This window comes from Bos javanicus, chromosome 10, assembly GCF_032452875.1.
Source record: "Bos javanicus breed banteng chromosome 10, ARS-OSU_banteng_1.0, whole genome shotgun sequence".
NCBI classification, from domain to species: domain Eukaryota; kingdom Metazoa; phylum Chordata; class Mammalia; order Artiodactyla; family Bovidae; genus Bos; species Bos javanicus.
Window position 1 is genome coordinate 53315379 of NC_083877.1, and position 15946 is coordinate 53331324.

The 15946-nt window shown below is 34.2% G+C and overlaps 1 protein-coding gene across 7 annotated transcripts in view; it reads left to right on the top strand.

The window, feature by feature from the left end:
* The window catches only part of ZNF280D (zinc finger protein 280D), a 129589-nt gene extending 122893 nt beyond the window's left edge, over positions 1-6696 (top strand). For all 7 annotated transcript variants that reach the window (XM_061431184.1, XM_061431190.1, XM_061431189.1 and 4 more), the window contains 2 exons: positions 1902-1957; positions 4482-6696. In XM_061431184.1, the coding sequence (XP_061287168.1) occupies positions 1902-1957; positions 4482-5106 (681 nt within the window). In that variant the 3' untranslated portion in view covers positions 5107-6696. The remainder of the gene's footprint in view (positions 1-1901; positions 1958-4481) is intronic.
* The last annotated feature ends 9250 nt before the right edge of the window (positions 6697-15946 follow it).

Below are 15946 nucleotides of genomic sequence, written 5' to 3' on the forward strand. Positions count from 1 at the left end.
GTACTTTATGCATGCTTGGTATTTCATTACACAGACTATTCAAAAGACATATACTCAAGGGTTGACATTTAGTAAAATTAATTTTACTGCTGGTGTATGCCAGTGGAGAATACAGTGACTGGTTCAATGTCAGTGCCTTGATTTGTGTTAAAATGTCAGCTTTTTTACTCATTACTGCTTCGTACCAAGAATTTTAACCTCACATGCCTCCTAAAAGTGTCTTGGAGGCCCCATATGTCTGTGAACCAACTTGGAGAACTGCTGACATGGATTATGTTGTGAAGGTTGCTTCATGGATTACTGTGCTGTATGACATGCTCAGTCTACTTGGCAATTTTTTAGACTTCAGCATAGGAAAATCAGATGCTGAGGTGACTTATTCTTTGGTAGGAAGGATGCTCTCAAAGTTTTTGAGGCTGATAATTTTCTTCAAAGAGGAATCTCCTAGATTCCAGCTGGGGTTGGTGGAGTGATGAGTGGTTCCTCTGGCTGCTAGCATTCTGGGAGCCAGGCAGAGAGAGAAATGAGGATCACTTTATTCAGTTTATGGACCTTTACTAAATTTTTCTGTTTTCTTTCAGTAACTCTTACCTGCCCTTTGCCATTCCTTGTGTTCACAAGTCCATAGACAGTCTCCAGTTCAAAGACTTGGCCTTTGGCCTAAGCAGTAGAGGAAAGAATAGGTACCTGTTGTGTGAGTTGGGGAAAGAGTATTTAGATTTCTCAGCAGTATTCATTCTTTATTTTTACCTTTTATGTATTGAATATTGTACTGAATTTCTCCAAATACCAGATCTGTTAACTTCTCTGGGAAAATTGATTCTCTTTTCCTTGCACTCCCCTGTTCAAATGTTTAGTTATCACTTCCTCCACACTGTGAAGTTAATTTCTATTCCTCCAGCTACTTTGCATCTACAAATTTGTTGACATCTCTTTGACAGTTAGTATGCTTTGATGCTTTCTTGGTCTTTATGAGCGGAAATTGTTTTATTTCCTTGCCCTCATTTTAGTAGTGTTTTTGGAGAGCAGGGAAATACATGTATGTGATTAATACACCATGATCCCTTTCACAGACTTGAATCAATCATTCTAGTGACTAAAAGTTGGACCTAGATTTGAAATTTCACCACTTACTGTGGTTTTGCCTTGGGTTTTCTATTGATGCTTAACCCGCACAGTCTTTATTCTCATTTGTAGAAATGGAGTTTATAATATCTAATAATGAAGATTAAATGAGACAGTGAATGTAAAGTTCTTAATATACTACTTCATGCATCGTAAAGTCTCAATAATTTCTAATTGTTATAAACTGTTAAGCTTGCCTCTTTATTACTGAGGTTTTATTATATTCTTTCCTCCCCAAAAAAACATTTGAAATAATCAAAATACTTCATTTGTATATTATTTAATATTACTTGGTTTGACAATGGAAGGGTTACCATGACTCCAAATATAAAATCATAGTTTCATAATGTTTTACCTAAGTACCTGTTTTTAATATGTGTGTATAAAATACTGTGGATGAGACTTATTCAAATTCAAGGTGTGCTTTACTAGTTTTCTAGTAATTACAATTATGGTTCACACTTAGAAGAATCTAAGGAAAGCAGGTATTGTTATAACTGGGTAACTGTTTCATATCCTTGCTTCAAAAACTTTTGGTACACTGAAATTCTTATGAGTTTTTTAAAAAACAATTTTTGAAATCCTGTTTTGAGTTTTAAGAGTTATTCTAAAACATACTTTAAGAAATTGTTTTTTCTCTTTCTTTGGAATACTAGGCAGCACACAAGTTCTTTTTATCTAGAAAGTTTAATAAAAGTAGCAGTTTTGAATATAAACATAATTTGAATGTAAGCTTAGTTTTGAATATAAAAGAAAAATGTTATTAATCATTTCAGGAAATTGCAAGATCTAATTTGGCTGAAGGAGAAACAGAAACATCAAATTCAGAAAGGTAAATATAAGGAAAAGCTGAATCTCTTGAAATTTGTGTATATAAAATGATATTTGAGCTGTATATTATTTCAGTTATTTGGGAAAGGGCTATTTAAATTTTATATATGGTGTTCCTTTTAGTAATGACTTTCAATTAAAATCAAATTTTGAAATTTTAATACAACAGAAATATACTACAGATCCTTAGTTTTGAAGCCTTTTAAATATGTAGAATACATTTTATAAGTTGTTAATTTTTTAGAGTACAAGTAAATAAAATGGTAATGGATTGTAATTGCCTCTGTTAAATGAAAATAGTTACAAGATGCTGCAGGTTATAAGATGGTGACAATTATTGCAAATAGTTTTAAAATCTTATTTTTAAAGTATTTTTTAAAAGCTATAAGTTACTTGTGTGGTAGGATCTCAACATAAAAGTTTCAAAATTCAACGTGTTTTTTTTTTTAATTTAATTCTTGAGTAGAACACTTAGAACATGAGATTTCACTATTTTTTAGCAAAAGAGAATCCAATATTCTAATTAGAACTTTATTCCAGTTAAAGATGATTTTGTCTTTTAATTACTTTCCCCATTTCTGTCTTTATGCTGTGTGTTTTACCATAGTCTGCTTGTTAACTTGATGAGATTAATCAATCTATTGCCTCTAAAAAGAAAATTATGGAATAAGACCTTTTGACGATGTTTCTTAGACTTGACCAGGACAATTATCTAGCCCTTTCTTTATCTAGCATTTTTCCTAGAATTTTGGATGAAAAAAGTTAACAGAATTCAACTAAGGACTTAGGAGAAAGACTAGACACATCTATATTATTTAACATTTTCTGTAAATTATAATTAGTTCAATAAGATCTGAACAAAAATAAGAATTTTACAAATTTAAATGAGGGAACTATTATAACTTTTTGAGATAATGTAATTGACCTGTAAGACCCAAGAAAATGAGCAAAGTATGACTGAAATTAACCAAAGTATTAAGGCAGCAGAACCATTCTTATATACCCATAACATGTCATTACAAAATCTAATGCATAACATAGTTAATTCACAATAATAACAATGAGAAATGTGCAATTTAGAAGATTTTAAAGAAAAAATTTACTGAGATACAAAATAATTTATTAGTAACTTACGTGATAGGTCATTTTTTCCAAATTATGGTTAATGAGCACTTAATTGAAAATCCAAATTGGATTTGATTTGGAAATTAGTGGTGTTTCAAGTAGGATTCATATTTTTCTATTTATTAATACCACAATTTAAAAAATCATAGCTGTGTTAGATATTAGATTGTTTCTGTATTCACTATTTTAAACATTGTTTTAATGAGCATCCGTGTACAAATATCTTTTACTTCTTCAAACTACTAATTTAGGGAGAAGAACAGTAGAATGTAGGTGATTTAACCTATTAGATAATGAAGTACAATGTTAATTTCTAATTGTTAAAACTGGATGGTATTGGCTTGTAATAGTCTAAAGACACATCAGAACAAATTAAATAGCAGAGAAACAGCCTTACAAATATAATTTAGTAAATAATAAATGACTATTTGATAACATTGCTTTGATATATGGGTACTTCATTACAAAAAAGTCTAAATTCCAGGTGGATTAATGTAAGAAATAAGATAAATGTAATCATTAAAATTCTTTTTGGTAAAATAAGCATTGTTACATCTATATAAGTGACCTGAGATCATCTTGGAAATCTGTTTCTAAGGCTTGCAGACATTGAAAACAAACTATGGTTACCAAAAGGGAAAGAGGGTGGAGGAAGGATAAATTAGGAGTTTGGGATTAACATATATATATGTTATTATATATAAAATAGATAAACAGCAGGGTTCTACTATATAGCATAGGAAATTATATTCACTGAATAGTTTCTGTTAATACATCAGAGTTTCTGTTAACACATCAGCGTAACACATCTTACTTACGTATGTCTGTATACATACACAGACACGTATACATGTAAACTTACAGGTATTCAAGTTTTATGCTTACATATTTCTTAGACATGTGTTCATGTTTTTCTAAGTTAGGCTGTTATGAAATTAGTAAAATCTTTGTGAATGCTTACTTGCTTTTGCTTAGGAAAAACATGCTAATCCTAAGAGGACATGTAAATCAAAGAAAAAGAAAATAGGATTTTTCCCACATACATTCATTCCTTATTTAAAGTACTCTTATGAGCTAATAAGCACACTCACATTTTAACTAAAATCAAGCAAGAGTATGAACAGGTAAAGTAATGATAACGAGGATCAAAACTAATGAGTTAACTCCTCAGGACTCCTTTGAATATGTGACTATGGAGTTTCTCACTCTGCTGCCTAAGAAAATGGCCACTTCCTAAATTGTAACATCATGGCAAGGACTGGGGACTTTGATTTTTTTTCTTTTTTGGGTGGGCAAGTGTGCCTTTTTTTCTTTTTCAGGAAATGTCTTTACTTTGAAAGTAAGTATTCAAATACATTGTATTATGAAGAAATAGATAATAAGTAGCTTTATTTTTTCAGTAAACAAGATGAAGCTTCTTCAGAGGAAATAAAAAATGGATGTGATGTGCATTTATTTGAAGGCTCATCAACAACAAAAAGTGAAGAAGACATATCCGTTTCAGATAAAGAAAATGATAACTGTCTTGAAGATCAGGAAACTGGCTCAAAGAATATCTTCGGTTATGATTCAACTATTGATGCAGATAAAGTGGAAAAGGAAAAACAAGTAGAGCACATATGTCAGGAAACAGAGTTGAAGATGTGCCAAAGTTCAGAAAACCTCATTGCATGTGATCAGATTGAGGATCGCAATGCTGGTGAAGCTAGATTTTCTTCCAAGAATATTAAAGATTTGCGGTTAACATCTGGTGATGTTAGTATTGATCAGTTTTTGAGAAAAAGAGATGAACGTGAATCTGTTAGTTCTGATGTTAGTGAGCAAGGCAGTGTTCATTTGGAACCTTTGACTCCATCAGAAGTGCTTGAGTTTGAAGCCACAGAGATTCTTCAGAAGGGTAGTGGTGATCCTTCAGCCAAGACTGATGCTGTAGTGTCTGATCAAACAGATAACGTTCCTGGAGAAAATAGTCTTAGCACAACAGAGACAACAGGAGACCTGGTAGATGAAAAAGAAAGAAGTTGAAATTAACTAGGCATTCTAAGTTTTAGTGTACCAATAGTAAGACCATTTGGAACAGTGCTATCAGGTGACCTCAGTGGTGTTGCAGAGCGCAGACATAGAAAAATGTAAGGGAGGCCATTCATATATTTTACCTGTATGTTGAGCCTAGGTTATTAAATCAATCCATCATTAATAGCATGACTAGGTATGAATTTCCAAGAAGTTTTTAAAACATGAGTAAGATTTAATGAAAGTTAAGTTTGCAATGAAAAAGTCATTTCGCAGTTTTCAAGGACATGGAACTTGGTGATCAATATGAATTGATTATTAGAATATTAGTTATGTTAATGAAGCTTTTGAAATTTCCATCAGTCCTAAGCTAAAAATCCTTATTACCTGTACATCCTTTTCAATTAACTTAAAGGAAGAAATTTGGAAACCACATGCCTTTTGGGAATAATTGATTTAAAATAATAGCTGATTGGCGTTGTTAATGAGAGCTTCATTTTGAGTATGATTCTGGTAAATGGAGCATGTTTAGAATGCTAAATTAGTTGATCTAATGAGAATTTGGATGAACATAAACTTAATTTTGAATATAATATAACATTCCAGACTGCCAGAAGCATGTGAACAGAATATTTGAATCTGTGTACCTCCATACAAGTGTTAGCCTGCCAGGCTGTAAGCTTACCTTAATTAAACTTTCAGTGAAAGTGAAATTATTAAAATAAAAATTTATATTTGTGCTTTTTGTCAGTGTGTACGCTGTGCAGAAATCCCTTGATGAACTAGTTGTATAAAGTAGAAATCCATTGTTGAAAATCCTGTAGCCATTATGCTTTTAATATTGTTTTAATGATCTTCTTTAGAAATAGAACCATAAACATGGTCTGGAAACCAAACCAAAGTACAGATTAATGTAGATATTTGTAAAGCAGTAAACTGGCATGAATTCAGCCATGTTTAAGTGACTTTTTCTGTAATTGTAAAATAGAAACTTCAAATGGGACCTAAAGCAGGATGTAAAAAATTGGTTTGGGATATTTAGCCTAATTTATCCTTAAGATGGCTGCTAAATTGATTTTTTCAGTTTTTTTATCATATAGAAAATAATAGATACAGAAATGAATAATATGAATAAGAGTAGTTTGCTTTGAAGTACTAATAAACTTTTATTTAAAATGCTACATTTTTACTTCTTAAAATGTGCTTTGAATTCTTAAATTTTGTTTCACTGTTAAATGTTTTAAATGGGTATTAAAATTATGCTGTATATAGTAGTTTTTTGAGTAAATATTTGCAATAAAAATCTGTCCCTGAATAATTTTATTTTTCAGAAAGCTGCTTGAGTCAGATTACCTTTGGCGCCTCTAGAAATTGTATATTGTTCAAGGAAATTTCATGTTAAAGCTACCGGTAGATTGCATTCTGTTTTCTTTAATTGATGCATGATTTATTTTAAATTGACACTTAAAGTACAGAGGGGAAACTGCTAATATTTACAGAGAATAGATTTACTTTACAAATTCTTCTACTTCAAGAGAATTATAATTTAAAATAGTTTTCTATCTGCTCAGTAAATTAAAGAGGCTAAATGGGCAAAATAAATTATTGACTTATTTTCTTGAATATTTTTTGGGGTGGGGGTAAATATTTTTATAGTTCCTGCTCCTAAGAAAAAGTGGGGAAATAAAGACTTATTAACTGTCATCCTTCACCTTGTTGAAACATAAATCTATAGCACAGAAGATTTTTGGAGTAACATATTCCTTAGGAGAGCAAGAAGATGAGAAAGTCTATGTAAGGACCATTTTCTGAATCTGATTCAAATAACTGCCAAGCCTGCTGCCTAATGCTGCAAAAACCTGGAGCACTGTGCCAAAGTAGGTCTGTAAATGATACGGTAATTCCTTGTGAACTCTGAGTAGTTCCTCCTCCTGATTAGATACCACTTCTGCTTATAGTAGTGAAAGTACCTAATCAATGAATTGTTCATACCTATCCACTATGAGAAAAAGAACCTGTACCAGACTATAAATTCTTCACTGAGAAAATCTAGCAATGAAAAAAAAAAACAAACAGTAGTTTAAATAAATATTGTACTTGGTAACATAATTGGTTTATGTTTTCACAAAATCTCATTTCTCATTGGGAACAAACAATTCAGATATGCAAACCAAACCTTTGAGAAGTAGTGCCTTAGCACAGTGGTCAGTAGACTTCTGTGTAGAATCAGATAGTGAATAATTGTTGACCATGTGGTCACAATTATCCAACTCTTCCTTGTAGCTTAAGAGTACCTGTAGACAGTATGTAAATGATGGCCAGTTTGTGTTCCAGCAAAACTTTGTTTACAAAAACAGAATGTTGGTTGGGGGTTGACCAGTGGACTGTATTTTGCATTTATGTGCTTTAGAGTGCTATTTTGTCTGGGAAAATGGTGTTCAGGGACTGAAATTTTCTTTGCCAGTAATTAATTTAACACTAGTTCAGTGTGAGAATTATAGTTTATAATAATAATATTTCACAAGCCAATACCATATAGAATAATGTCTGTTAATAAGCTAATAAAGAAATAACATGCTTCAAACCAATAATGGTTGATTACACTATTGTTCCAGGCAAAGAAGAGATGAAAGAAGTAAAGTCCAAATCTAGTTGAGGTATACCTCTCTCTGAATTGGTTGTCTGAAGAGTCAGTCCTTCCAACTAAAAGCTGGATATCAGTTGACAGCTTAGGTCCCTTGCTGCTGGGGTACATAGTTTGGGGATGACAGCATGCATGTTGGTAGGCAAGCTTTGCTGCCTCAGATGTTATAACTGCAGGGGCCATTGCATGACTTGCACCACTGCCTACCAGGAGGAGCCTTGTCAAGGCAGGAACAGATGTCCCTTCTCTTCCTGAGACTGCTGCACAGTTTAACACTGCTGAGGACCAAGAGTGGCCTGACCACGGCAGGAACAAGTGTCTCAAGATCTTCAGAGACCTGTTTTCAGCAAAGAGTAGCCTTGCCCAGGCTAAACACTCTGTAAGTCCTCACAGATTCTTGGTGGTTGAAGTTTAAATGTCCATCGCTTGATAGTTGCTCTTCCATATGTTTGTATTGATTAGTACCCCCAGAGGCACCCCGAGTGAGTGAGCTACTGAATACTTACCTACAACAGCAGATGTCAATCACATCATCCCGGCATACCTTCCTTAGTGTAAACAAATTCACCCTTAGATCAAAACAACTTCACTTACGTCATAAACAAGTGGATTTGAAATAATAACAAACCAATACACAACAAGCACTTAGACTTTCTTGATTGATTATGAAAGTCAGAAATGCACTCTAGTGACCCTTTACCTAAGAGCTAACTACCAAAGGGTCTTACCATTTTACAGTCCCCTGTTACCTAACAATAGGATTATGATTGATTCCATGTACAGTTCAGTGATGTTAAGAAACTTTCATTTTGCAGATGCAACATTTAATTTTCATTGAAAATCTGAATGCCATATTTTTGTTATTTTTTTCCCCTTTGCATCTCTCTAATGTTTTAGGGAGGAAATTGTAAAATTTTTCACCCTATAAATTTTTAAAGAACTATTCTCAACATTTTTAAAAGGAGTTGACAAAATACAAATCATACTGTTTTAGCTATAAGTAAAAAGATGAGGAAACCAAATATCTGGGCAATTATTTGCCTAAGGTTACAAGCCAAGATTTGAACGCACCACATCTGTAGTTCCTAGCTTTTATATTGAATGTCCCTTTTAAAAATACATGTGTTTGCAAATAACCCTCCCATTGATGGTACTAATTACAGTCTTATTATTCCTACAGTGATTATATGTATATGGAATGGAGGCCCTCTTAACATAAAGAAGAGGACCTACTGATCTGTTTTATTAATAGGGATTGAGGAATTTTACCTTAAGAGGAAGGGTTAGTGAATATTCTATTGACAGGAAAGACAGCATGTGATTTAAAGATATACTTTATTTAATAATTATAAATGTTTTGACATCATTGCGCTTTTAAAGCCTTCTGTAATACCATATTGTTGCTTCATGGTTGACATGATCATTTGTGTTTCATCAAACTTTTTACTCCAGGATCACTCACTTGCTGTGGCTTCAGTGAAATAGGACTTTTGTATGTATCATAGGCACTAAAAGGGCTTCCCTGGTGGCTCAGATGGTAAAGAATCTGCCTGCAATGCGGGAGACCTGGGTTCAATCCCTGGGTCAGGAATATGCCCTGGAGAAGGGAATGGTAACCCATTCCAGGATTCTCGTCTGGAGAATCCCATGGACAGAGGTGCCTGGCGGACCAGTCCATGGGGTCGCAAAGAGTTGGACACGACTCAGTGACTAACACTTTAGGCACTGAAAAGAATTGCAAGTGTTTTATTTTTACTAGATTACTATAACACTAAGACTTCTTTTTCAACTAGGAAATGAAACACAATTTACTGTGTCTAAGCATTAAAAGAGAAATGACTGTCTTAAAAATATTGCTTACTAATGAGGCATATCTGCTAATCCATGTACACAAAAATGAAGTGAAATAGATTTTTTTTAAGTCATGGTAATGTTTAATTTTCAACTCAAAATCTGTAAATTCAAAGGTACTTCACTTGGTTCATCTTTAAGAAATTCAGCACATCTGAAGTAGCATCTGTAATATCATCGAGGGATGAGGTATCCTGGGTGAATTACTTTTACAGTTAGCTAAAGGTAACTTTTAATTGCTTGTAAAAGGTATTATAAAATCACTTGTTATTTATAAGAATATATGATGCATAATTTAGTCTTCTTTGATGACACAGTGAGTCATCATTATGAAGATTTTTGGACCAAGATATAAATGAAGCTATAGTTGCAGATGTTAATGGCCTGAATAACTGCTGATCACAGAAGTGATCTTGGATTTTGATTTTCAGAAATATTTCAGGTATACCTAGGGTCATTTGACTTTTCCAAAAACAAAGCAGGGAAGCTGATTGCATTACTCACCCATTCAAACTTCTTTGTTTTATATTTATTTTTTAATTAAAGGATAATTGCTTTACAGAATTTTGTTGTTTTCTGTCAAGCGTCAACATAAATCAACCATAGGTATACATATATCCACTCCCATTTGAACCTCCCTCTGATCTCCATCCCCATCCCACCCCTCTAGGTTGATACAGAGCCCCTGTTTGAGTTTCCTGAGGCATACAGCAAATTCCTGTTGGCTATCTAGTTTACATATGGTAATATAGGTTCTCATGTTACTCTCTCCATACATCTCACTATCTCCTCCCCTCTCTCCGTGTCCATAAGTCTATTCTTGATGTCTGTTTCTCCATTGCTACCCTGAAAAAAAATTCTTCAGTATCATTTTTCTCGATTCCATACATATGTATTAGTATATGATATTTTTCTCTTTCTGACTTCACTCTGTATAATAGACTCTAGTTTCATCCACCTCATTAGAACTGACTCAAGGATATTCCTTTTTATGGCTGAGTAATATTCCACTGTGTATATGTACCACAACTTCTTTATCCATTCATCTGTCAGTTGATCATCTAGGTTGCTTCCATGTTCTAGCTATGCAACCAACCTCTTTTTAAAAAGACTTTTCCCTCCTAAATATTAAAGTAAAACCTGCCCTTTGTGGAGAATTCGGTGTAACTATAAACTCTAGTTTTTAACTTTCAAAACATTTTAAGCATTTAGTCATTGCCTTAAAATCTTGATTTTAATTGCTGATATTAGAGGCTAGCAAACTATGACCCGCAGTTGGCCACCTATTTTTACAAACAAAATTCTGTTAGAAAACAGCTATGTCATTTGTTTATATATTATCTGTTGTAGCTTTTGCACTGCAACAGCACAGTTGTACTGTCAGAGACCATGTGGTCCGAAAACCTCAAGGATTTACAATCTGACACTTTAAGAAAAAGTTTGCCAACCTCTGCCATATGCCTTTGTATGGGTATGTCATAATTTTATAACCATTCTTTTGTTTTCATTATTATAGACACTGCAGTGAAGTTATTTCCTAAATTTTGGTCCATATTTTATTTACCTATACTAAAATTCTAAGTGTATAATTTATTAGATTCAAGAGTATTTACTTTTTAAATTGAAAAATAAGAGCCACATACTTATTTTAATTATCTTACAATAATACTTATGGAAAGCTTCTTGGTCCAGCTCTTTAATTGTAAGAGTTTATTCATCTAGATTTTTTTTCTTTGACTCTTCAGCTTATTTTTAGCCTACTGTGGACTTTTTATTCCTGCTACTCACCAAATATTTCTAATGTATGGCCATTTGACTAGTTCCTGGCCAGTGAGTTGTGAGTGAAAGTGACTTCCAGGTTTGAGCATTTGGTTGTTAATTTGAGACTCTTTAGAATCCTCTTTTCCTTCAAACATGATAATTTTTTTACTATTGTGATAATGATTGCTATATCAGGCTTGGTTCCTGAGGGACTATGAAAAGAGCCTTCCCGTTTATTTAAATGGACATACAGCATGAAGAAGAAAAAGCTATTGCAGTTAGAGAATTTTTGTTCTGCAGCACATAAGTCTCTTCCCTACTGATACAGGAATTCATCCTGAAAGTAGATTGTGGCCATTAGGAGAAACACCACTAAACTACATTACACCAGTGCATTGCATAGGCTTAGGTGACAGATGGCAAGGCTACCTGAGGTGATCCACATTCAGCTATAGTGAAAGATTTGGTAAATTTGTCATACTTCAAAGACAAATAGTATACTTAATGAAGTTGTATCTTTTTTGGAGGAGTTTGAATAACAGTGTTAATAGCATGTTTGGTTACTATATTGGCTTCATTTAACAATGTACTTTGAGAAAGAAGTGAACTCAGACAAGAAATGGTAGGATTGAAAGTGGGAACAAAAGAGTATAGAAAAAGTCCATAAATTTAGATACTTGCAGGATTGGAACAGGCCAAGCTTCTCACCTCCAACCAGTAAAGGGAGAAGGAAGGGCTAAGCAAGAAAAGTTTAATTAACAATATGGTCACCATACCAATTGTTTGGGGCTTCCCTAGAGAATGAAATGGCAACTCACTCCAGTGGGTTAAGGAGAGGCCCCAAAGTGTTTCTATGTGGAAATTCCTTCACAGCATTTCTTGGGAATCATATTTTTTCTGAATTTCAAGAAAAACCAGTCAACAAATTGATGAAACAAGAAAATATATTGTATTTCTCCTATGAGAATTAAAGCTTAGTAATGAAATTAGAGTACATCATGAGAGATGCTGGGCTGGAGGAAGCACAAGCTGGAATCAAGATTGCCAGGAGAAATATCAATAACCTCGGATATGCAGATGACACCACCCTTATGGCAGAAAGTGAAGAAGAACTAAAGAGCCTCTTGATGAAAGTGAAAGAGGAGAGTGAAAAAGTTGGCTTAAAGCTCAACATTCTGAAAACGAAGATCATGGCATCCGATCCCATCAGTTCAGTTCAGTCGCTCAGTCGTGTCCGACTCTTTGCGACCCCATGAATCGCAGCACGCCAGGCCTCCCTGTCCATCACCAACTCCCGGAGTTCACCCAGACTCATGTCCATCAAGTCAGTGATGCCATCCAGCCATCTTATCCTCTGTCGTCCTCTTCTCCTGCCCCCAATCCCTCCCAGCATCAGAGTCTTTTCCAATGAGTCAACTCTTCACATGAGGTGGCCAAAGTACTGGAGTTTCAGCTTTAGCATCATTCCTTCCAAAGAAATCCCAGGGCTGATCTCCTTCAGAATGGACCCACCACTTCATGGCAGATAGATGGGGAAACAGTGGAAACAGTGACTGACTTTATTTTGGGGGGCTCCAAAATCACTGCAGATGGTGATTGCAGCCATGAAATTAAAAGAGGCTTACTCCTTGGAAGAAAAGTTACGACCAACCTAGACAGCATATTAAAAAGCAGGGACATTACTTTGTCAGCAAAGGTCCGTCTAGTCAAGGTTATGGTTTTTCCAGTAGTCATGTATGGATGTGAGAGCTGGACTATAAAGAAAGCTGAGCACTGAAGAATTGATGCTTTTGAACTGTGGTGTTGGAGAAGACTCTTGAAAGTCCCTTGGACTGCAAGGAGATCCAACCAGTCCATCCTAAAGGAGATCAGTCCTAGATGTTCATTAGAAGGACTGATGTTGAAGCTGAAACTCCAATACTTTGGCCACCTGATGTGAAGAGCTGACTCATTTCAAAAGACCCTAATGATGGGAAAGATTGAGGGCAGGAGGAGAAGTGGACGACAGAGGATATGATGGTTGGATGGCATCACCGACTCAGTTGACATGGGTTTGGGTGGACTCCGGGAGTTGGTGATGGACAGGGAGGCCTGGTGTGCTTCGGTTCATGGGGTCGCAAAGAGTCGGATGCGACTGAGAGACTGAACTGAACTTAATGAGTTTAGAGTCATTACTGGTTTGCAGGAATCTTCTGACAGCAAGCTCAAAAATAAGATGAGGGAATGCTGACAGGTGGAGTCCAAGAGTTAAGTCAACATTTCCAGAAACAAGAATAAGAGCCATGGAAGAGAAGTAGTAACAATCTGATCACTCAGTCATACTTATTATACCTTTTGCCATGATATAAATGTGTATTCATACCCCTGTCTGCTGCTAATGGTAATTCATTTTTTCAAGTAAAATAAAAATCAGTAGGTTTATATGCCTAGGTTTTTATACTTTATACAAATCTCATCAATGTTATTCCAAAAATAACATGTTGAGGAAGCAAAATAATTCCATAAATTATCAATTTTGACTTGTTATTCTCTGTGGTGTTACTGTTCTCAAGAGGGGATCCAAATGTAACATTATTCAAGTAACTACCAAACACATTTATTGGTATTTCCCAGTGTATGATTATTTAGCAAAGGGTGCTATTCTTTCCAAATACTTTTTCTTAATCTTAATTTCATCAGATGGTTGGAACCTATGGATTAATATTCAGTGGGAGTTTTTTCCTCTTCTCTTGTGCTCACCTATTTGGCAGTTTTGTTGCTGCCTTCCTCTACTCATCCAGGGCACAAGTCCAGCTAGACCTCCATGGCGGTGCTGCAGTTGGCCCTGTATCAAAGGCAGCATGCAGCTTTGCTAAGATCTCTATGCAGTTTTCTCTGCTTATCATATCAATAATAAAGTTACACAGGTTTATAAAAGAAGTAATGTCAAGTAGTGATCACCAGATATTTTCACAGAGAGCCTCACTATACCATGGTTCCATGCCACATTTGGAGTGATTTTTCTCACATTGAAGGAATAAACACTCCCAGTGGCTTCTGGCTGCTTCCTGGATCTAGGAATCTCCAGGACTGTAGATTTAGCTACATCTTTCTACTTTGTTGCCTTCTATTTATGACCCAGAGAAATGCTTATTTTGTATTTGAGCATGAGTCAGTCTTTTTCTTATTGTTAATTGAATCTATAATTCACATATATAGAGAGCAGAAGAGGAGTTTAAAGTATGGATTTATAATACTCTTGACCTAAAATGTCCCTTTCACATTTCTCTAATTTTATTTCGTTGTCTTCTTTCTAGCTGCTTTCTTTGGATGCTTAGATCCTATTGAATCATTTTTGTTTTCTTAAAATTAGGTCAAGGTGCTTATTTTTTATAACTAACATTTACTAACCATTTATTATATGCAAGACATTAGGGTAATTATTTGCTATAATTGTCCCCCAAATCTTATGAAATAGGAACTATTAGTGCCATTTGTAAATGAGGAAATTGAGGCATAGAAAGAAAAAGAAATTTGCCAAAGCTAATCATACAGGTAATCTGTTTCTCAAAAGCCTGAGCTTCTGACTAGAATTAGATCAACAAATGATATATATATATATATTAATAAAAAAAAAGTAACATTTTCTTTCTCAGTTTTTTACCTCTTACCCAAAAGACACAAAGTAATCAATGATGATAACCTGGTATGTATCATTCCATTCTATATGCTCATATAAACATACAAATGCACACATGTGTATGCATGCAAATACATACACATACAGATTTGATCTTATATGCACAAAATAATTCTTTCAAAGCTCTTTAATCAAGAATTGCAGTAAGGCAGGGAAGTAGATGCCTGGGAGTCTGAGTTGAGATGAAAAGTTTTAACTTTATACCTTTACATACCTTTGGCATTTTGAACTGTGTTAGTGAATTGCCTATCAAAAATCAATTTAAATAAAATACTTATTTTAAGCCAGTAAATTTATAGTAATCTATTATGCAGTGAAGGAAACCAGTAAAGGTTGCTTTCAATTTTTAGCTCTAGTAAGCTGCTCTGAGCTTTGTAATCTAAGTCTTTTTACAGACATATGTTTTCATTTATTTTTGATAAATACCTAGGAGTGGGATGATGAGGTCACATGGTAAATTGTTTAATTCTTTAGGAAATTGCTAAACTCTTTTTCCAAAGGGGCTACATTGTTTTATATTTTCATCAGCATTATATGAGAGTTCTGGTTGTCCCAAATTGTCACCAACAGTTGTTATAGTCAGTCTCTAATTTTATCCACATTACTAGGTGTGCAGTAGTAGTGTCTTTATTGTACTGGTATATCAGAGAATATAATCTACATAATTTTAACCTTTGAAATGTGATTGTCTTCATGGTTTAGTAAATGTTAGTTTTGGTTAATGCTTCCTATGTACTTGAAAGGTATATGTATTCTGCAGTTGTTGGGTACAGTGTTTTATATATGTACACTAGGTCAGTTTTCCTAATTTTTATGATTCAAATCTTTTACATCCTAACTGATTTTGTCTACTTGTTTTATTGCATATTGGGTAATGTTAATTAAAATCTCACTCTGGCTCACATGTTACTTTTTCC